General features: G+C 46.5%; 1 protein-coding gene and 1 long non-coding RNA gene across 2 annotated transcripts in view; both read left to right on the top strand.

The window, feature by feature from the left end:
* TTLL12 (tubulin tyrosine ligase like 12) overlaps window positions 1-22,863 on the top strand; it is a 54,119-nt gene that overhangs the window by 7,765 nt on the left and 23,491 nt on the right. The window contains exons 2-3 of the mRNA XM_005296700.4: window positions 12,678-12,859; window positions 21,616-21,814. Of these exons, the coding sequence (XP_005296757.2) occupies window positions 12,678-12,859; window positions 21,616-21,814 (381 nt within the window). The remainder of the gene's footprint in view (window positions 1-12,677; window positions 12,860-21,615; window positions 21,815-22,863) is intronic.
* LOC135981365 (uncharacterized) lies at window positions 13,545-16,958 on the top strand. The gene is made up of 2 exons (XR_010598354.1): window positions 13,545-15,667; window positions 16,490-16,958. It is a non-coding gene; the product is annotated as an uncharacterized LOC135981365 (long non-coding RNA).

Below are 22,863 nucleotides of genomic sequence, written 5' to 3'. Positions count from 1 at the left end.
GACATCCTCAATGTCCAACTGATCACCATATTTGGGATCGGGAAGGAATTTTCCCCCAGCTCATATTGGCAGAGACCCTGGGATATTTTTTTAATTTTTTGTTTTTTTGCCTTCCTGGCATTGGCCACTATCGGAAGACAGGATACTGGGCTAGATGGACCATTGGTCTGACCTAGTATGGCCGTTCTTATGTTCTCTTCAGCATGGGGCACGCGTCATTTGCTGGTTTTAACTGGAGTAATTGGTGGATTCTCTAACTTTAAATCACAATTTGAGGACTTCCATACCTCATCCAGAGGTTATGCATCTATTACAGGAGTAGGTGGGTCAAGTTCTGTGGCCTGTGATGTGCAGGAGGCCAGACTAGATAATCAAGATGGTCTCATAGACATTAAGGCCAGAAGAGGGATAGGAACTTTTTCAATGCAAAAAGCTTAGATTTTTGGGGCAGACTTGGGTGGCCAAAGGTGTGCAAGGGTTGGCTTCTGTGGCAACATCCATTGCCACAGAATCTCGGTTACATGGGGCCTCAACTATGCAAGAACCTAAAATGTTTATATCACTTAATGTACCCTGGGGATATTTTCCTTTTGGATATTTAAGAAACAAAATAGAACATCAACAGCTTCTGTTAATTGTAGAACAAAAAGCAGATGTAAAATTAACTGGAGGTGGGTTGGGTAAGCAGTTAAGATGATAGCGGGTGATGAGGGATAATATTGCAGCGGGGAAGTGGATGGATCCCTTAACTGTTCACTTCCAGACATCTTAATATCTTGTCATTTAAAAAAAAAAATGTGTAAAGAAAGTTGTTTTGGGTGTTAACTAGTTTCATTCTTAATTCACAACGAGTTTATACTGCGTGAGTTTATTGAGCTGGGGAATAAGCTAATGAGCAGATCAGGAAAACGCTGGTCTAAGGAAAACTGCTGCAGGATGAACAAAGGTTTAGTTAAGTGTGAAATGTAATCCCTTCTCAGTTACCAGGTAACACGGTGAACTACAAAATATTGACCTATACATAAACACACAAAATTGGCATGTTGGGGGTTTCTCTTCTTTTATTAATACTGGTTAAACAAGGTTACAACCTCTTGCTAAACAACTGTATTTTCCACCGCTATCCAAACTACAACAGTGATTATCTGCATCAAAGGGAAACTGACATTACTAGCTCTCTGGTCCTGGTGTCCACTGGAATGTGTAACAGCAAATATATTCCTAATTAAAATATAACTTCAGTAATATTGCTTTAAAAACTCTAGTCTTCTTTACTCCAATAGTATGTGTGTAATTCTAGCCAACACATTACTAACCCCTATCCCTCAACCCTACCCGAAGCAGAGTTCTGAACCCATAGAGGGGCAGTGCTGGAGACTCCATGAAATCCACTAGGGATTTCGCTGTTCCAATTGATTTTGCATGGACGGTGCTAAGACACTCCGGTGACGGGCTATACTATAAATCCCCTGAGCTCCTGGCCTGGGAGGTTTGCCCCCGGCCCCCTTCTCTGCTGTCTCCCCTCCCCCGCTGTCTCCCCTACCCCGCAGCCTCAGCTCGCTCGCTCTGCCACCGGAGCAATTCCCTGGGCAGCGGGGCTGTGAGTTCCTGGGTCAATGCAGCTGCAGAGCCCAGCCTGACCCGGTGCTGTGTGGTGGCAGCAGCGGCGGCGTGGCCGGCTCCAGCACCGCCAGCCACCGGTGCTTAGGGTAGCGCGGTAAGGGGGCCCGGAGCAGAGGGGGTTGGATAGAGGGCTGGGAGTTCGGGGTGGTGGTCAGGGGGCTGGGGTGTGGATAGGGGTTGGGGTGGTCAGGGGGCTGGGGTGTGGATAGGGGGTTGAATGGGGCAGGAGACCTGGGGGGGGGGCCGTCAGGAATGAAAGGAGGGGTTGGATGGGGCTGCAAGGGTCCCAGGGCGATCAGGGAGCAGGGGTGTGTGGATGGGGCAGGGATCCCGGGGGGGGAGGGAGGGTTAGATAGGAGATGTGGGCCAGGCCACGACCTCCTCCCCTAACCGGCCCTCCATACAGTTTCCGAAACCCAATGCAGCCCTCCAGGCCAAAAAGTTTGCCCGCCCCTGTTCTAGGGTAACCTGCTGTAGCAAGTCTGGTTCCTGACTAGTTTTGCTTCACAGGTGCTTAGCTGGTTTTCCACAGTTCTCCTGCTAGAAGGAATAATAGAAATAATTACCTTGAAGCAACACTGGTTTGTGAGGTGCAAAGAAAAACTCATTACTTAGGCCTGGTCTACACTATGAGTTTAATTCGAATTTAGCAGCATTAAATCAAATTAACCCTGCACCCGTCCACACAACGAAGCCATTTATTTAGAAAGAAAGGGCTCTTAAAATCGATTTCTGTACTCCTCCCCAACGAGCGGAGTAGTGCCAAAATCGATATTACCATTTCGAATTAGGGTTAGTGTGGCCGCAATTTGTTGGTATTGACCTCCAGGGGCTATCCCACAGGGCACCATTGTGACTGCTCTGGACAGCAATCTGAACTCGGATGCACTGGCCAGGTAGACAGGAAAAGCCCCGCCGAACATTTGAATTTTATTTCCTGTTTGCCCAGCGTGAAAAGCCCCGCCGAACATTTGAATTTTATTTCCTGTTTGCCCAGCGTGGAGAGCACAGGTGACCACAGAGAGCTCATCAGCACAGGTAACCATGCAGCTCGATAATCAAAAAAGAGCACCAGCATGGACCGTACGGGAGGTACTGGATCTGATCGGTATATGGGGAGAGGATTCCGTGCTAGCAGAACTTGGTTCAAAAAGACGAAATGCCAAAACTTTTGAAAAAATCTCCAAGGGCATGATGGAGAGAGGCCACAACAGGGACCCCATGGAAGGGACCTCAGGTGAGTTTGCCTTTTAAAATATAAAACATGGTTTAAAAGCAAGCATTTTTTAATGATTACTTTGCCCTGAGGACTTGGGATGCATACGCGGCCAGTATGGCTACTGGAAAAGTCTGTTAACGTGTCTGGGGATGGAGCAGAAATCCTCCAGGGACATTTCCATGAAGCTCTCCTGGAGGTACTGCAAAAGCCTTTCCACAAGGTTTCTGGGCAGTGCAGCCTTATTCCGTCCTCCATGGTAGGACACTTGACCACGCCATGCTAGTAGCAAGTAATTTGATATCATTGCATTGCAAAGCCTGGCAGCATATGGTCCCGGTGTTTGCTGGCATTCAAGCAACATCCGTTCTTTATCTCGTTGTGTAATCCTCAGGAGAGTGATATCGCTCATGTAACCTGGTTGAAATACGGGAATTTAATTAAGGGGACAGAGGTGGCCGTTCCTACTGGGCTCTTTGCCTGTGGCTGAAAAGAAATCCTTCCCTGCAGTTAGCCAAACGTGGGGGGGGGGAAGGGGGGGAATTGGCCCTGAGCTTTTCGAGTTTGGCTAGCAGGGATCTTCCCTGATACCAGCCACGTGGTGGGGGAGGGATAAAGTGATCATCCAGAGAATTGGATGGGGGGGTGGGTTAGTTTGTTTTCTGCTGCTGAAGGTTAACAGGAAAACTGCAGCACTCAACGGGCTTTGCTTGGTATGTGGGAAAGAAGGGCGCAGAAGCCGAAAGACAATGGCTTACCATGGCCGCATGCAAGCCAAATTCTGTTGCCCGGACCTGTGTCTGTGATCTCTAGCAGCAAAACCACAGGCACTCTATATTAAGAGGCAAAATGCGACCTTGCACAGAAATCACGTGTACTATGTAATGTGAATAGCGTTTTTTACCGTGAAAGAGTATAAGCATTGTTCTGTAAAATGTATCTCTTTAAAAAATTCTCCTTTTTCCCCTCCCTCCAGCAGCTGCAAATTTTTCAAGCCTCCCTCCTCCGTCCCAAAGGCTATCTCAGATAAGGCGTTGGAAAAAGAGGATGCGAGACGAGATGTTCGTGGAAATCATGGAATCCACCCGCAGTGAAAGAGCTCATCTGAATGAGTGGAAGGACACGGTTTCAAAGTATAGGAAAGATGCCAGTGAAAGTGAGGACAGGAAGGACCAACGTGAGGAGAGACGCTCGAGATGAGAGGTGGCAGCAGGAAGATCAGAGGAGGCAGGATCCAACACTAGGGCTGCTGCGTGAGCAAACAGATGTGCTCCGGCGTCTGGTGGAGCTTCAGGAACAGCAGCAGGATCACAGACTGGCGCTACAGCCCCTGTATAACCCCCCTCCTCTCCCCATGTTCCATAGCCGCCTCACCCAGATGTGTAAGAACGCGGGGGGAGGGGAGGCTCCGTGCACCCTCCCGTTCCACCCCAGTGGACAGCCCAAGCAAAAGGCTGTCATTTTTTTTTTTTTTTAACCTTTTTTTAGTGGCCTTTTCCTTCCTGCCGATCCTCCTCCCAAACCCCACCCGGGTTCTCTCCCTCTTTTTATAATCAATTAATAAAGAATAAATTATTTTTGAACGACAGTGACTTTATTTCCCTTGAAAGTAAGCTGTGATCGAAGGGGGAGGGTGGGTTCCTTACAGAGAATGAGTCAATCAAGGGGGCGGGTTTTCAACAAACAGAACTTTCACACCGTAGCCTGGCCAGTCATGAAACTGGTTTTCAAAGCTTCTCTGATGCGCAGCGCTTCCTGGTGTGCTCTTCTAATCGCCCTGGTGTCTGGCTGCGCGTAATCAGCAGCCAGGCGACTTGCCTCAGCCTCCCACCCCACCATAAAGGTCTCCCCCTTACTTTCACAGTAATTGTGGAGCACACAGCAAGCAGCAATAACAACGGGGATATTGATTTGGCTGAGATCGGTAACGATTGCCAGCGACTTTTTAAAAGTCCAAATGCACGTTCTACCACCATTCTGCACTTGCTCAGCCTGTAGTTGAACAGCTCCTGACTCCTGTCCAGGCAGCCTGTGTATGGCTTCATGAGCCATGGCATTAAGGGGTAGGCTGGGTCCCCAAGGATAACTATTGGCATTTCAACATCCCCAACGGTTATTTTCTGGTCCAGAAAATAAGTCCCTTGCTGCAGCCATTTAAACAGAGTAGTGTTCCTGAAGACGCGAGCGTCATGAACCCTTCCCGGCCAGCCCACGTTGATGTTGGTGAAACGTCCCTTGTGATCCACTAGTGCTTGCAGCACCATTGAAAAGTACCCCTTGCGGTACCCCTGGTGCTCTGGTGCCAAGATAGGGATATGGGTTCCATCTATCGCCCCACCACAGTTAGGGAATCCCATTGCAGTAAAGCCATCCACTGTGACCTGCACATTTCCCAGAGTCACTACCTCTGGTAGCAGCAGCTCAGTGATTGCTTTGGCTACTTGAATCACAGCAGCCCCCACAGTAGATTAGCCCACTCCAAATTGATTCCCGACTGACCGGTAGCTATCTGGCGGTGCAAGCTTCCACAGGGCTATCGCCACTCGCTTCTCAACTGTGAGGGCTGCTCTCATCTTGGTATTCTGGCGCTTTAGGGCAGGGGAAAGCAAGTCACAAAGTTCCAAGAAAGTGCCCTTACGCATGCGAAAGTTTCGCAGCCACTGGGAATCATCCCACACCTGCAACACTATGCAGTCCCACCAGTCTGTGCTTGTTTCCCGGGTCCAGAATCTGTGTTCCACGGATAGAACCTGCCCCATTAACACCATGATCTCCAAAGCACCGGGGCCCACAGTTAGAGAATTCTGTGTCCATGTCCTCATCACTCTTGTCGCTGCGCTGCCATCGCTGCTGCCTCCTCGCCTCGTTTTTCTGGTCCTGGCTCAGCATAAACTCCACGAGAACGCGCGAGGTGTTTACAATGTTCATGACTGCTGTCTTGAGCTGAGCGGGCTCCATGCTTGCCGTGGTATGGCGTCTGCAGTGTTCACCCAGGGGGAAAAAAGGCACGAAACGGTTGTCTGCCGTTGCTTTCATGGAGGGAGGGGTGAGGCTGTACCCAGAACCACCTGCGACAATGTTTTTTGTCCCATCAGGCACTGGGATCTCAACCCAGAATTCCAATGGGTGGGGGAGACTGCGGGAACTATGGGATAGCTATGGGATAACTACCCACAATACAACGCTCTGGGAATCAACGCTAGCCCTGGTACATGGACGCACACCGCCGAATTAATGTGCTTAGTGTGGCCGCATACATTCGACTTTATACAATCTGTTTCCAAAATTCGAATTCTGTAAATTCAGATTAATCCCGTGGTGTAGACATACCCTTAAAGTGAATTCACTCAGGTAGGAAACTGTTGGTGCTTAGAATTAGTGAGATTTTGGGGGGCTTGGTATTGTTCCCAGACTTGACATGTTAAACCAATAATTCTTCAGTTTTTTCCACATATATATTTTTTTCCTCAATCAGATTAGCTTTGAGCAAGTAATTCTAATGCCTTCTTAAACAATGTGGAGAGAACTAATGATCTACCTGATCCTGTCTGGTCACAGTGTGTATCTAACTGGCTTACAGAAGTAGCAGCTTTTGTACTAAGTCTCTGTCAGATTTGAAATCTCTTATGTTTTCCTTTTTAAAAGTATATGTTGGCCTTGGAAACTATAAAAGCAGATATATTTGAGACATTTCATGGTTGTGCAACCATGTACAAGTTCACATCAGCTAGGATCTCAGAGAAGACTTATCTCGTAACCTATGTAATTAGTCTAGACTCTAGATCATGATCCTGCAACTGTGATAGGAAGGATTGAAAACAAACCCCAGAGAATCTCTGACCCTAGTAATAGAGGTAAGTGCATAGAAATTAACTAGCAGCACTGCATGAAATCATTCTGAATGTCCAAGGGTGATAAACGTGCATTTCATCAAGTTAGCCTACAATGTAAAATGCATTTTTCTTAATATAACTTGTAAAAAGAAGCCAAGCTGAAAACTTTCTTACCACTTGAGAGCTGACTGTAAAGGCAGACTTGGTCTTGGACTAAATCAGGGCCCCTAATATGCATCAACACAATCAAGAGCCTAGGGAACAAATTGCATTGGTTGGTCTTGTATCCTATACCCAGACAGGTTAGGGCTAGGTTCATGCCAGATTTAAATCTGTTGGCTTTAGTGGAGTTAAACCACAAGTGAATTTGGCTCTGTATTTTCAGCTTCTAAAAAGAGTTTTTGTGACATGGGTAAACAAAGGGACAGAACTACTAATGACTGTGGAACAAAAACTTCCTGTCTATGGCCATGTCCACACTACAAACTTTGGTCAACGCAAGTTACATTAACTGCTGTGGCTGTAAGCCGAAGTATCGCTGGTGTGTGCACACACGTGGCTCCTTGCGTCGGCATTGTGCATACTCATCAGGAGTGCTTGCGTCAATGCACAGTGCAGTGCACGATGGGTAGGTAGCCCAATATCCAGCCTGCCATTTTACGATGCATTGTCTTTTGGGAAGTTTTGGCAATGCATGGTGGGACAAACAAGTAGCGCAGTGGTGACAGGGAGCCAGGGGTCAACTTCTAAGCATGCAAGTGACACCATCCCGTACTGTCATTTATATTCCATAACTTTTGCACTTTAAAAAAAAAAAATCCAATGAATGAATGTATGCAGCCCTCCTTGTTGGCCGCCATCTCTGATAGAAGCATGGAGCCTGCATGACTCTGCACTATTCTCATAATGACAGGTTTCAGAGTAGCAGCCGTGTTAGTCTGTATCCGCAAAAAGAACAGGAGTACTTGTGGCACCTTAGAGACTAACAAATTTGTTAGTCTCTAAGGTGCCACAAGTACTCCTATTCTCATAAGCGTTTCAAGCACAGGATGCACAATCCTACTGTATTTGCTGAGCCAAAAAGAACCAAATCAGCATGTAACACAGCAAGAACCAATTCAAGATGTTTGGTGGCATTCATGGAGCAGCTGCAAATGGCAGAGTGCCACTGCTGGGCCCAAGAAACGAGCACTGACTGGAGGGATCACATCATACTGCAGGCTTGGGATGACGAGCAGTAGCTGCAGAACTTTCAGATGTGCCAGGCCACATTCCTGGAGCTGTGTGCCAAGCTCACCGCAGCCTTTCAGTGCAGGGACACCAGAATGAGAGACGCACTGACAGTGGAGAAGTGAGTGGCGATCGCACTGTGGAAACTTGCAATGCCAGATTGCTGCCTGTCAGTGGGAAATCATTTTGAAGTTGAAAAATCCACTGTGGAGGGCCGTTGTCATGGAGGTGTGCAGGGCCATTAATTGTCTCCCGCTGTCCACGCTTGTGACTCTCACAATATGCAGGCCGGAGTGGATGGATTTGCAGCAGTGGGGTTCTGAACTGTGGTGGGGCAATAGATGGCATGCATATCTCTATTTTGGCCCCAGACTACCTTGCCACAAATTACATCAACAGAAAGGGCTACTCTTCTGTGGTTATGGAGGCATTGGTGGATTACTGGGGACATTTCACTGACATCAGTGTGGGCTGGTAAGGGAAGGTGCATGACGCTCGCCTCTTTAAGAACAGAGGATTGTTCAGAAAGCTACAAGCAGGGACTATCTTTCCCAACCAGCAGATTACCATTGGTGATCATGGGGGACCCAGCCTCGTGAAGCCATACACTGGCCACCTCAACAGCACCAAGGAAAGATTCAGCTACCAGCTCAGCAGGTACAGAATGACAGTTGAATGCACTTTTGGTAGATTGGAGGGATGCTGATGTTTATTTACTCTCAAGATTAGATCTCCGTGTGAAAAAACATTCCAATGGTTGTAGTCCCCTGTGGTGTCCTGCATAATATCTGTGAAGCAAAGGCGGAAAAATTGCTGCCGGTGTGGAGGGCGGAGGTGAAGCAGGTGTCATCTGAGTTTGAACAGGTTGACGCAAGGGCTATTAGAAAAGCTCGACGCAGATCTATGTTGGCCAGGGAGACATTGAAAGAGTACTTTAACAGTGAACCACAGTAATGCATTGTGGCATACTGTGCTCAACCTGGCCTGGCTGCTTTGGAGCCTGTTAAGGGTTGTGTGGTGCTTGGTGTACATCTGGGAATATAACACTGTCCATGCACCTATTAATTTTGCGGTGTTTGATTATTACACTCACTGATTGTACGAGTTGTGTTACACTGTAACAAGTGTTCTTTCAAAACTGCTAGGCACTCTGCAGCATATGTTGTAAAGTAATAAAGAAGTATTTTGATTTTTAAAAGAATAGAATTTTATTCTGTAACTGACATACCCAGGGTACAGTCTGGACTGTTGAACAACTGTGTCTCCTCAGCTCTCTAACCTGGGATGCCTCCTACACTGCTTTGCTGTGAGAGCTGCCACTTCTGGTCTGCCCACACACAGCCTCCAGCATGTAAGTTACTCCCAGTTACAGGGTGTGAGTGCTGTAGCTAGCCAGCCACCCTTGAATTACACTGGAGAGGGACACCAGCAAACTCCCAGTCCCAGACTTTCCCCAGAAATGTACATCTTGTACTGCCCAGATCTCTCCTGGACAATACAAGCTCATATTAAGTCCATTATTTTATTAATAGAAAATGAGATGCACAAATCCTGTTTCCCCAAATGGAGTTTCCCAAACACTTCAATTCAAACACACTGGTTTAGATCAAACAAGTTTATTGGCTATAAAAGGATAGACTTTAAGTGAATACAAGTAATGAGGCATAAAAGTCAGAATTGGTTACAAGAAAAATAAAACTCAACTAATGCCTAACTTAACAAACTAGAATAAATTCAAAGCCAAGTCTCTCACCCCACGTGTTTCGGCAGCCCTACTAGCTGAACTTCTTTCAATCAGGATCCCTCCCCCTGTGCAGTGCTGCTTCCTTTGTTCTTCAGGTCTCATGGATGCTGTAGGTAGAGAGAAAGGGAGGAATGATTTGGGGCATCTGGCCTCCCTTCTTATAGTTCTTTCCTTTGTTCAAGAAGCATTTCCGGCTGAGGTTCAGAAGATTAAAAAGTCTATGTGGACGAGAACCCCAAGCTGTTTCTTTTTAATATGTAGATTTTTTTTCGACCCATGTCCCTATTCCTGCCAATGAATACCCACTTAAGCATGTGTTGGCCCATCTGACATGCTGACACCTGGCTGAGGCATCTACTTGTCTTTTGTCTCTGAGGAATTGGTTTGGCTGCTCCCCAGACTCGGACTATGTCTTAGGAACACCATACAGTGGAATCTGATAACTTCCAATGTTGCCCCACACATTTTAAGAGGACAGTATTGACCAGCGAGGTATGAGTTTTCAAATGATACCTCAAAGGCATATTTGTACAAAGATTATCATAATAGTATGCACAGGGTGAATACACGGCTACAGACTATCACAGTAATAAAACCTGTGCAAAGAAAAATCTGCAATTTAAAAGCAAATATATTAAAAACGTAATGGAACAGACTTTAATAAGGGGAAAGAACTTTCATGTCCATTTTACCTACACATACACTGACCTGTGAAAGCCATGGTTGCTGTATGTGAAGCTGTGATGTTCCTTAATGTTCCCCTGACAGGAGTGGTAGGGGTAGGGATACGAACCCTGATGCCATGTGGAATATCGAGCGAAGGTATAGGGAGGTGCCGTAATGGAGTTAATCATGGACTGCAAAGGGAGGCAAGCCCACGATTGTTGAACCTGTAGGTCCAGAAGAATTTGCAGCATCTGTGTTTTGCTGCTGTTGAAGCCCATTTGTGTCCTGGTGCATCTCCCTCTCCTTTTCCTGCTGGGACTCCTGGGCCTTTCTCCTGTCCGTGCTTTCCTTCTCCAGGCTATCTGGAGGTTAGGTTCATCCTCCAGGTCCTGTGCTCACAGTCTGATGCAGCACTATCTTGCAGGACCTCATTGAACATGTCATCCCGAAGCCTCTTCTTTCTCCTCCTTATCTGACTCAGGCATTCCATGGGTGTGGAGGGGAAAACCCTCAAGGCCGCGATGGCAGCAGCTGCAGATAAAATGTTGTTGTCAGTGGAATGCAATGGAAAGCAAAACTTAAGATTCAGAACTCCCTTCCTTGGCTCCTGTAAAGTTTTAAACAAGATGTACTCGTTGACACGTCTGCTTCGGAGTGCTTGTGTATGGCACCATGCGCAGCTCCAGCCATGGTGGGTACAGCTCGCCAGGGGTGAGGGAAACGAGGAGGGAATTTCTCGGTTGCATGAAACTATGAGTATAGGGCAATAGCACAGAATAATGGCACCATTTTTCACAGGCAGGGGTGATTTTAGCTGATGTCTCTCTCCAGAGGGTAACAAAGGCACAAGAGAGTACAGCTGCTGCTGACGTCCCAAAGCCACCCGGGCCCATATGCTGATAGCCTCTGTACTGCAGTGGTGCCTGCTGAAGTTATCTCTGACTGAAGATATAAGGCTGCCCTCCCTAGAAACCTTCGGGGGGAAGTTTGCAGTGTACTTCCATGAACATTTCATTAAGATATCTCAGGAGGATTCAAGGGATATAAACAAACTGCTTCCCATGGTGCCGCCCCCCTCCCCTTGTCTGTCTCTCTGGGGAATGAAAAGCCGATAACTATGCTATGTCTCTTTGTTGTATCACTTCCTCTTCTGGTACGAGAAAATTAATGCAAGTCGATAGCTGTGTCCTGTTAAGTTGGGATTCCCATCACTTTAATGGGAAATAAATGTACACACTTATGCAGAGGAAGGAACCTCGGATTGGGCTCACTCATGCTTGACTAGACTGCAGTGGAGTCTCAAACAGATCCTGGTTCATGACATAGCAGGACCACGCAATTACATCTTCCCCCATCCTCCTCCTTGTGCTCATTGTTCACCCCAAGGGCCTGTGATATGGGCTTCTTGGAGGTATGCAGGGTGGTCTGTGGGATGATAGTGGGATCTCCACAAAATATGGCATACAGCGCTTTGTAGAAGTGGCTAGTTTGCAGCTCAGCATCAGATTGACTGTTGGCCTCCCTGGCCTTCTGATATGCCTGGTGCAATTCCTTTGCTTTCACATGGCACTGCTGCTCATGCCTATCATACCCTTTCTCCTGCATTCCCCTGTGCAATCTGCTCATTGATGTCTATGTTTCTGTGGCTGATCAGTAGCCGTTTGCACAGCCTCTTCTCCCCACAGACCCAGGAGATCCAATATCTCCTGTCTACTTCTCGCTGGCTGGCATGGTCAGCTGGGCAGTTGCACACAACAATGGAGAGCTGCTAGGTGTGCTTGCGAAGCTGGACAATCAGGGAAAAGGTGAGGGTTTTTAAAGGGGAGTGCAGCCTTCTGGTTTCCGTGACCCTTGGGCAGTGGAGTTCACAACTGTAACTGGAGCGGTCAGCGCCTGGCATTGTGGGACAGCTGCTAGAGGGCTGTTAGGGTTGACCTAAGTAATGAAGTGTCTACCCTGAGGTCAATGCAGTGCAAGTACATCGGCCATGGCTCAGAGCTGCTCAGGGAAATGGTGTTACTGTGTCACTGTAATGGGGCTGTTACATCGGTGGGAGGCATGCACAACTATGTTGATGCAAAGCTGCTTACGTTGACCGAACTTTGTAGTGTAGACTAGGCCTATGTGTAAACAAGGAATCTTTTTAATACCCCTGTGTGCCCCCACCCCTAAATGAGAGAGAATAAATAGTGCTATAGACTGTCCACCTCTTCCTTTCCAAATGCAAAATGTTTGAGTCACAGGCCAAACTTGACTAGCCAGAACCTCTAAACGTTGAGCTATGTATGTCAGGTAACTTCAGGATAGATTGTAGTGCTCCCACTTCAACTGAATGCTTCTGGTTATATGGTGCTTTCGTTCTCAGGTGTTTGATGCTGGTGAGTTTTTTGGAATAATGCAAGTAGAGGAAGTGGAGGAGGAGGAGGAAGAAAATGATGATGAAGAAATTGAAGATGAATTGAAAAAGAAACCAAATCCCGGAAACGAACTCTGTTACAAAGTTATCGTAACCAATGAGAATGGGCTACAAGCAGCAAATCCCAATAGGTAGGTTCTAGTCTTAGAATTTATGCTAGATCTCCTTATTTGAATAACCTTAACTCCTGAAGTGATTGAGTATGTGTCACTTGTTCTGAAACTTGTTGGTTTAACTGCCTTTCCATAATGAATCTTTACTGGAAAATTGAATTGTCTCAAAGATGAACTGGCCACATCTTGTAAAATGAGCCTCACAAATGGTATTTGGTTTGTGTGATCCTGGGCACCCCTGTTATTCATACCTTACGCACTACTCAGGGCCGGCTCCAGGCACCAGCTTAACAAGCAGATGCTTGGGGTGGCCAAGGGAGAGGGGCGGCACCTGCGGCAATTTGGGGGCAGCAGGTCCCTCACTCCCTCTAGGAGCGAAGGACCTGCCGCTGAACTGCTGCCGCCGATCACGGCTTTTTTATTTTTTTTTTCCAATTGCCGCTGCTGATCGCGCCTTTTTTTTTTTGCTTGGGGCAGCAGAAATGCTGGAGCCAGCCCTGACACTACTTCAATGATATCTGGACAATATATGCCTTGGGAGGTATCCTTTAAAAACTAATAACCCACTGGTCAATAACATCACTGTGAAATGTATGTGAGAATGCTATATGTAGAATTATGTATAGTCACGGATATTTTGGAGAAATCTAACATCTCGCACCAGGTGTGCCCAGTTTCAGTGTGCTATTCCTTTGTATCAAAGATTGCAGGAAGAAATCATTGCATTGTAAAAATCATCAGTGGGGGGCAGGGGAGACAGCATGAAGTCTGCACCAGAGAGCATGGTGCCCACACCCAGCAGGGACAAGCAACTTCATCTTGGGATACATTTCAAAGGTTTACTGGACTATACACAGAGGGGGAACAAATCCTTAAGTTATCCTTCACCCGAGAAAAGCCAGCACCTTGGACTGTGTGAGGTTCCTGGCTAAGAGCTAGTCAGCTGTTGCTAGAAAAAGAAGATGGTGAGGAAACTATCTTGAACAAAGACCCTAACATATTAATTTAGGTCTTGGCTATTAGAAAACTTATTTTTACTTGTTTGTAACCCTTTCTGTCTTAACTCCTTATACTTGGTATCACTGAAACCTATGACTTCTTGTTTAATAAGCTTGTCTAACTTTTAATACAAACTAATTCAGTATTGTGATTGAAACAAGTGTGTTGTCAAACCCCAATTAAATTAATGAGCTGCAGTGTATTGACTCTTTAAAGGAGTAACAAACTTAATATTGCATTGCAGAGAGACCTCTCTACGCAGCTCGGGGACTGGAATTCGGGGACTGGAATTCAGTGACTGTTACTGTTAATGTAGGAAAGGTAGAGTCTGGAGGAATTTTCTAGTGAGAGAGACTGGTGTGGCAGGGAGGCGACACACAGTTCACACTTGCTGAGGCAGAGCAGTAGCACTGTGGCCCAAAGCTCTGTGTGTTCCCAACAGGGTGTTACAGGTTGCAAGTATCACTGTTGTCTCTCTTTAGAATGCAGGAGGATGTGATCAGAAATCAGTATTTGCAAACTGGGGAGCAGAGATTATTGGATAGCTACTTGGTGGTCTCTATTCAGTTATGAATAGTAGATGGTTGTAACTGATTAATTACAGTTGCCTTATCAGCAGTTTCATCATTAGAGCCCTGCAAATCTGCAGATATCCATTTTATATCTGTGGACCATTTTTGCAGACCATGGATCGAATATGGATACAAATTTTGTATCCGTGCAGGGCTCTAAATATAGGATCTCAATGGCTATATTTCCCCCATGCTGACTTACTCTGCAGAAGCAACCTTCCTCTCCAACTGACCTGATACGGCAATGAAGTCGGGAGAGGTTTCCTAAATCACTTGGCTGCTTAAAACCCCGCAATAGGAGCATGGGGCGGGGTTTGCTGCCTGTCTTAATCGATCACCTCCCCTTTCTCTGTATGGGGAGGGGAAGAGGGAATGTGGGATCTCTAAGGGCTTGTCTACACTTACAAGTTTTGTTGCCAAAAACTGGCTTTTGGCGACTAAACAGCGATAGCATACATACCGCAAGGTCGCTTTTTTCGAACCCCCCCCCCTAGTTTTGGTGACAAACTTCCACTCCTGCGAGAGACTTTTGTCTTTTCCCCTCCCTTTATTGTTGACAAACAGCCAGTGTAGACACCACAGGTGTGTGTGTTTTTTTTTTTTTAATTGGTCTCCAGAAAGTATCCCACAACTCCCTTGCTGCCACTCTGGTCAGCAGTTTGAACTCTGCTGCCCTGCAGCCAACCCGCCCCTCCCCCTTGCAAGCCCCTAGACTTCTAAATCTCATTTCCTGTTTGCTGGTTTCCCAAGTGAGCATGGCTGGCTATTGCCCCAAAAACACTCCTGGTTGGACCACCGCTGAGTTGTTGGATCTGATCATATATGGGGAGAGGAGTCTGTTCAGTCGCAGCTGTGAGTGACCCATAGGAATCGGGACACATACGGGCAAATTTCTCGAAGCTTGTGGGAAAAGGGCTCTGATCGGGACATGCAGCAGTGCAGAGCGAAGATAAAGGAGCTGAGGCAGGCATACCATAAGGCGTGGGAGGCGAACCATTGCTCTGGTGGTGCACCCAAGACCTGTCGCTTCTATAAGGAGCTGAATGCTATCCTCGGTGGTGACCCCACCTCCATTGCCAGTTGCCCTGTGGATACCTCGCAGGCTGCTGAAAGGGGGGGTAACCCTGAGGCTGAAATTGTGGATGAAGAAGTTGAGCTAGATGAGGCTGTGGTGCTCCTAGTGGGGCAGGCAGCCAGGAACTTTCCTCAACTCCAGAAGTGCTCAACAGGGAGCAGGAAGCAGATGAGACTCCGGGTAAGTTGCTGTGGCTTGTGTAGGGAATCGAAAAGTGGGAGGCAGGTAGCGTGTAGCTAATCTGCATGGCCAGCAGGGTGTCGATGGACATCGAAACCGGCAGGAAATCCTCCAAAGAGAGGCTCTGGAAAGTTTCCAAAAGGTACTTGTTAATCCTCTGCCGCAGATTCCAAGGGATTTCAGCCTTGTTAGGTCCCCCATTGTAGGAAACTAGGGTGACCAGATAATAAGAAAAAAATATCAGGACACGTGGGGGGGGGCAGGGTGCCACCGAAGGGGGAAAAAAAAAAAACAGGAGCGCCACCGAAGCCAAATGGCGTCCCAACCATACATCCGTTGGGACACGGGGCGAACAGCTGAATATCGGACAGTCCTGATTTTATCGGGACGTCTGGTCACCGTATAGGAAACTGTACTGTGCCATTTAACAATCACTGGAGCTGAACTAAAGCGGCACATAGCTGAGCTGCATATAGACCGGCGTGAAAGCAGCAAGCATTCAGCAGCTGAGTTTCCCTAGTCACCCTCATCAGCGACATGTCAGCCAGCAGGTTGGCCGCCTGTGAAAAATTGTGGGATAATTTTATGAGTTCCCTGCAAAGCTCCCCTGCAAGCCGAGACCTTTTTGTCCATACTCACAACCGCTTCTCTCCCCCCCTCCCCCCTCCATTCCCGAAACTCACACTGATTGGGGTGCTCGCGGAGCTGTGTCCCTGCCTAGAGTTTCAGAGAGAAAGTGATTTCTACTAGCAAAATGCCCTTGTTACTAAAATGTTTCAGTCGTTTGCTGGAATGTAACAATCCCTCTTCTGTCCAACACAGACCTTGAACACATCACGCACCCCCACAGACCAGCTGTGACAGATAAGAAAAAATCCTAGGCGCAGCAAAGAGGAGATGTTCCAGGGGGTTCTACAGCGCGATGAGAGACAGGCCAGGGCACGGAGAGAGTGTTGGGAAGCCGAAAGGCAGGACAGAAGAGAGAGTGCTGCATATGCTAGGCAAGCAACAGAGCGGATGATAAAAGTTATGGAGGCTCAGACAGATGCTCAAGTCCTTGATACAGCTTCAGACTGAGCAGATCCATGGTCAACTTCCACTGCAGCACTGGCAGATGCACAATTCTTTGCCAACGCCACCCCCTTCTATGCCCACACATTCCTTTTCACTCCACAGCACTCCTGAGTTTTCCTCATCGCTCCACCCCCTATCACAGCTCGCACAATGATAGCTGGAGCTACACACAGTTGTGAGGTTTTACCCTTTTTAACAATAAATAAAGGCTAAGGTATTTAATGGTACAGCGTTTTTATTCTGTGTTCTACAAAAGCGTATAGCAATCAATTCGCTCTCGGGAACAGGCTTCTAAAGCATTGTGTTGCACGGAGCTTGGGCCCCAAAATTGTACATAGATGCAACAGGGAAGTCGCTCCAAAGCGAACGTGTTACTGGCCCTCGTTGTCAAAGTGGTTCCTCAAAGCCTCTCCGAGGTTAATAGCAGCCCTCTGGGCTCCTCTGACAGCCCTAGCATCTGGCTGTTCAAACTGTGCAGCCAAGGGCTCTGCCTCAGTGCTCCACACCGGAGCTAACATTTCAGCCTTTGATTCACACAGATTATGCAAAGTGCAGCACCCAGCTATGACCACGGGAATATTATCCTCAGTGAGGTCTAGCCTGCCATTGAGACCCCTCCAGTGAGCTTTCAAACAGCCAAAGACACGTTCGACTACCATGCGGCACCTGCTCAGCCTGTTGTTAAAATGCTCCTTCCTGATGTCCAGGTGCCCTGTGTAAAGTTTCATGAGCCAGGGCTGTAAGGGGTAAACTGGGTCTCCCAGGATTACTATGGGCATTTCCACATCCCCCACTGTGAACTTGTGGTCTGGAAAGAAAGTCCTCGCCTGCAGCTTTCGGTATATGCCACTGTTCCTGAAGATGCGTGCGTCATGCATCTTTCCAGACCAGCCTGCATTGATGCCCCCGGTGATCCACAAGTGCCTGCAACACCATGGAGAAGTATCCCTTCCTATTGATGTATTTAGAGGCAAGATGATCTGGCGCTAAAATCGGAATGTGTGTGCCATCAATGGCCCTGCCACGGTTAGGGAAACCCATCTCTGCAAAGCCATCCACTATGTTATGCACATTTCCCAGCATCACAGTCCTATGCAGCCGGAGGTGATTTATTGCCCTGCACACTTAGTTCTGTTATACAAGGCACTGGTGAGACCTCATTTGGAGTACTGTGTGCAGTTCTGGTCTCCCATGCTTAAAAAGGATGAAATCAAACTGGAACGGGTACCGAGAAGGGCCAGTAGGATGATCCGAGGAATGGAAAATCTGTCGTATGAAAGGAGACTCGAGGAGCTCTGCTTGTTTACCTTAACCAAACGAAGGCTGAGGGGGGGATATGATTGCTCTCTTTAAATATATCAGAGGGATAAATACCAGGGAAGGAGAGGAATTATTTCAGCTCAGTACTAATGTGGACACGAGAACGAATGGATATAAACTGGCCGTCGGGAAGTTTAGGCTTGAAATTAGACGAAGGTTTCTAACCATCAGAGGGGTGAAGTTTTGGAACAGCCTTCCAAGGGAAACAGTGGGGGCGAAAGACCTCTCTGGCTTTAAGATTAAGCTTGATAAGTTTATGGAGGGGATGGTTTGATGGGATAAAGTGATCTTAGTCAATAGGTCAATAACGTGCCATCGCTGGTAATTAGCAACAATGATCAATGATGGGATATTAAAAGTTACTACAGAGAACTTTTTCCAGAGGGTCTGGCTAGAGAATCTTGCCCGCATGCTCGGGGTTCAGCTGATCGCCATATTTGGGGTCGGGAAGGAATTTTCCTCCAGGGTAGATTGGCAGAGGCCCTGGAGGTTTTTCGCCTTCCTCCGCAGCATGGGGCAGGGGTCGCTTGCTGGAGGATTCTCAGTGATTTGAAGTCTTTAAATCATGCTTTAGGGACTTCAACAGCTGAGTCAAGGGAGAGAATTCTTCCGGGAGTGGGTGGGTCAGCTTTTGTGGCCCGCATCATGCGGGAGGTCAGACTAGATGATCATAATGGTCCCTTCTGACCTTAGAGTCTATGAGCCCCAAGAGTGGATTCTCTCACTCCACATTGATTTGCGACTGAACAGTAGCAGTCTGGATTCGCCAGCTCCCACACAGCGATTGCAACATGCTTCTCTACTGGAAGGGCAGCTCTCAATCTGGTGTCCTTGCGCCGCAGGTCAGGGGCCAGCTCAGCACAAAGCTCCATGAAGGATGCTTTACGCATCCTAAAGTTCTGAACCCACTGGTCATCATTCCACACCTGCATGACAACACGATCCCACCTTGCGTCTGATGAAGTGGGCATTCACCCAATCACCCAAGTGGGCATGCTCCAATACTTCTGTTAGTCTTAAAGGTGCCACAGGACCCTCTGTTGCTTTTTACAGATTCAGATTAACACAGCTACCCCTCTGTTAATTTACTTCTTTGTTACTTTAATTGCCTATTCACTTCTTTAAGTAGCCTGTTGTTTGTTTTGGGGCTTTGGAGGGGGGAAGCTTCTGCTTTAGCAAGCCTATATTGGCTTCTTTGTGGATGTAATTGCCCATTCGTTTAAATTAAGTAATCTGTTGCTTTTTTTTAAGTAGCTTTGTCATTGAAGTGTTGGCTTTTTTTGTCTTGATGATTGCCAGTGCCTCAGAAATGGGATTGGCTTGGTTTGGGCTTGCTGTGAAAAGGCAGTGCAGTTTTTTTATCTTGTAGACCTGGGAGCATGAGAGCTTCAGACAACTGCTTCCCTGCCTTTTGAGATCCTACTTCCAAAAAAGGTGGAAATACAGCAAGTGTGGCATAATGAGAGGTTTGTATCTCGACAAAGCTTTGCAACTGGGAACATACAACCTAGAAACCCATTTAATGCAGCAACCACACCCACCACTTCTGCCTAAGGGAAATGAAATCCACTAGAGAGGGATCTTCATAGTACAAGAGAAATTCAGGGCTAAGTTTAGCCCTCACACTTATGCAAATTGTCCTATACATCTGTGAAGGCATAATTACTTAAACATAAATGTAGACCAGAATCGGGATCCAGTTTGCTGAAGATATTTACCAAGCATTGTATCACTATCACATGAGACATGAAGACAAGTGTGACTCAGGAATTATTGAAGTTTGTAGCAATAGACATAAGACCTTTCGAGGTAGTCAGTGGCAAGGGCTTCCTTGCATATTCTCAATGTTTGATTAACATGGATGCCAGATATGGTCAAATGGATGCGTGTGCACATTCCACAACATGTTGGAATAAGAAAACAAATCTCCACGGAGCTGAAAACATTCTTGGCACAGTGAGTGAAGGGGTTACCCTCAATCTGTGGATGATTACAGAAAGGTTGCCTATTGGGGAGTAACTGTTCATTACATAGTCACAACATGGTGGAGCGGGTGCTTTGTGACTTGGTTTGAGAGCGGGAAACCAAAAACTGCAGAGAACATTGGATCGGCTGTTTTTCGGGTACTCAGAAGATTTTTGATATATACAGCAGTACCAATAATTTTCATTACGGACCGGGGAGTGAACATGGTTGCAGCCCTCCTGCACCCACATGGGGACACTGACCTGGAGGCAGGGAGCGCCTGCCGTTGTTCCACCTCTAAAGTTAATATTTATAAATAGAGACTTCTAGCCCTGGTGGGATTGAGGAGTTGTGCTCCTGCCTTTTTCTCTTTCTGTAGTATCTGAGGTTGTTTGAGCAATGTGATCTTACCCAGTAGTTCCATAATCAGTTATAACAAATAAGTTTTTATTAAATACTGTGTTCCAGTAATGTGCATAGGCTTGGGAGAATATTTTTTTTTTAAATAATTTTGAATGATATCAGTGTTTATTTTTAAGCATTTTTTTTCTATTTTTAGCTATTGAAATGTTCACATTGGGACATTGTGGTGTGTATCGGACAATAGGGGGTCAGCCAATATTTAATAACAGTAGACACAGGGACTCAAAGTTGAAGCTTTTATAGCTGTTAAAACACAGATTGTCAATATCACATGTCAATGTATACAAAATAAATATCCTTAAATCAAACTAAGTTCTTCAGCAGCATTTTTCTTACTTTGCTTATCTGTACATTTCAATTATTATAGGAAAACTTTTTGTTGGTTTGTATGTATATGGTGAAATTGACATTTACCAATACAAATCTAATCCCGTCAAGCCTAAATATGTAGCACTTTCCTTCTCAAACATGAATTACTCTTCACAGGCTCATTGGAAAGTGAGCACTGCTAGCTCCACTTTATAGATTGGGGACAAGGGAGCAGGAGGGTTGGTGTATCAGAGGCCTCAGAGGAGAGTCAGGATTATAAACTAAGAGTTCCTCTTTTTTTTTGTACTTGAACTTTCAACCATACCTTTTATGGAAATTATAGTTACTGTACAGTACACTTTATTCAGCCGAGGGTACTACTAGGAAGATAATCCTACTTCTGGCAATGCAAAAGAACCCCTCATTTTGGCAGGGCCGCCCAGAGGGGGGGGCAAGTGGGGCAATTTGCCCTGGGGCCCCGCAGGGGCCCCCATGAGAGTTTTTTGGGGCCCCTGGAGCGGGGTCCTTCACTCGCTCCAGGGGCCCGAAAAACTCCCGGGGCGCCCGGGCCCCTGGAGCTTCTTCTGCTCCGGGTCTTCAGCGGCAGTTCGGTGGCGGGGGGTCCTTCGGCTCCAGGACCCGCCACCAAAGTGCCAGGTCTTCGGTGGCGGGGGCCCCCTGCCGCCGAAGACCCCAGGCCCCCTGAATCCTCTGGGCAGCCCTGCATCTTGGTGAAGAAATAACTCGGCTGTTGAGCCTTCTACAAGAAAGCACAGCCTTTCTCAACAAATGCATCTTGTTTTGTGTGTGTGTTGACGAGGCGTATTGTTGTAACATTACTAAAATTCTGTCCTTAGCATTTTCCTTATCGACCATGCCTGGACATACCGTGTTGAACATGCACGCCAGCAGCTGTTGCACGTTCCCGGTCTGCTTCACAGAATGGCAAACCTCATGGGAATAGACTTTCACGGAGAGGTCGCGGATGAGGGAGCTATTGAGCAGGTGTTGCAAGAAATGTGGAAATACAACCAGACCTACCAGCTGTCTCAAGGGGTAAGTGACTCCTTTAATCAAGGATATTGAACTGCTCTGCTGGATCCCGAATTTAATCATACCAATACATGGATAACTAATACAGATGTCTCTCTCCAATATAAAAACACTCCTTTTGAGCCATTTAAGAATGGACTGCTGCTCAGAAGAGGGAGAGCAAGTGCCTTGCAATTGTAAAAAGCAGTGAGAAGCTGCCAACATGTTAACAAAGGGTTACCCATAAAGGTTTCCCTCTTAAACTATGACAAATTTCATATAACAAGGAAGCACATTCAGCAAAGAAGAGGAGTTAGAAGAATGAGAAATCTGTTGGTTGTTTTTCCCTTTCTTAAACATTTCCTTCAATTTACAAGAGAATCAACTCTCTCTCAAAACAAAATAAGGCAGCATACAGTTGAACAAGCAAGCTTGCGTTAAGTGTGTTTTGTTAGTAGTCAGTAGTGATATATTGTTTGTAAACTACAGTGAGCGTAGGTGTTCTGATATACTGTGATGAGGTATGCTGACAAACAAAGCTGTGAAAGGGAATATTAGGATAACTCACTTCTTTAAGTATTGTTTGTTTTGTTTTATTTTTTGTTTTTATTAAATGTACTCTTCTGGGAGGCAGAGTAGCCTAGAGGATAGAGTAGTGGACTGGAACTCAGGAGATCTGGGTTTTATTCTTGTTTTGGCCACTGGCTTGCTGGATGATCTTGGGCAAGTCATTTGACCGCTCTGTGCCTCAGTTTCCCCATCTGTAAAATGGGGATCATGATACTGACCTTTTGTAAAGCACTTCAAGATCTACTGATGAAAGGCACTGTATGAGAGCTAGGTATTATTATTATTTATTTACTATTCTACACTTTCTGCTAATCCAAAATTGTCTTAACTGTCATACTATCATCAGTTCTTCCTTCACTGGAAAATCATAAATCTTGTTTAGTTGAAACCGAGCATAGTAATGTGGCTTTAGCATGAGCCCCTAACCCGTTTTGTCTTGCAGCATTCTTTTAATAGCATGCTGTGTAAGGGGTGTCTTTCTTCTCTCTTTCCTCCTTCCCCAC

This window comes from Chrysemys picta, chromosome 1 (genome assembly GCF_011386835.1).
Source record: "Chrysemys picta bellii isolate R12L10 chromosome 1, ASM1138683v2, whole genome shotgun sequence".
In the NCBI taxonomy this organism is placed as follows: Eukaryota; Metazoa; Chordata; order Testudines; family Emydidae; genus Chrysemys; species Chrysemys picta.
Note: the sequence above shows the minus strand (reverse complement) of the source record. Positions and strands in the feature narration are given on the sequence as shown.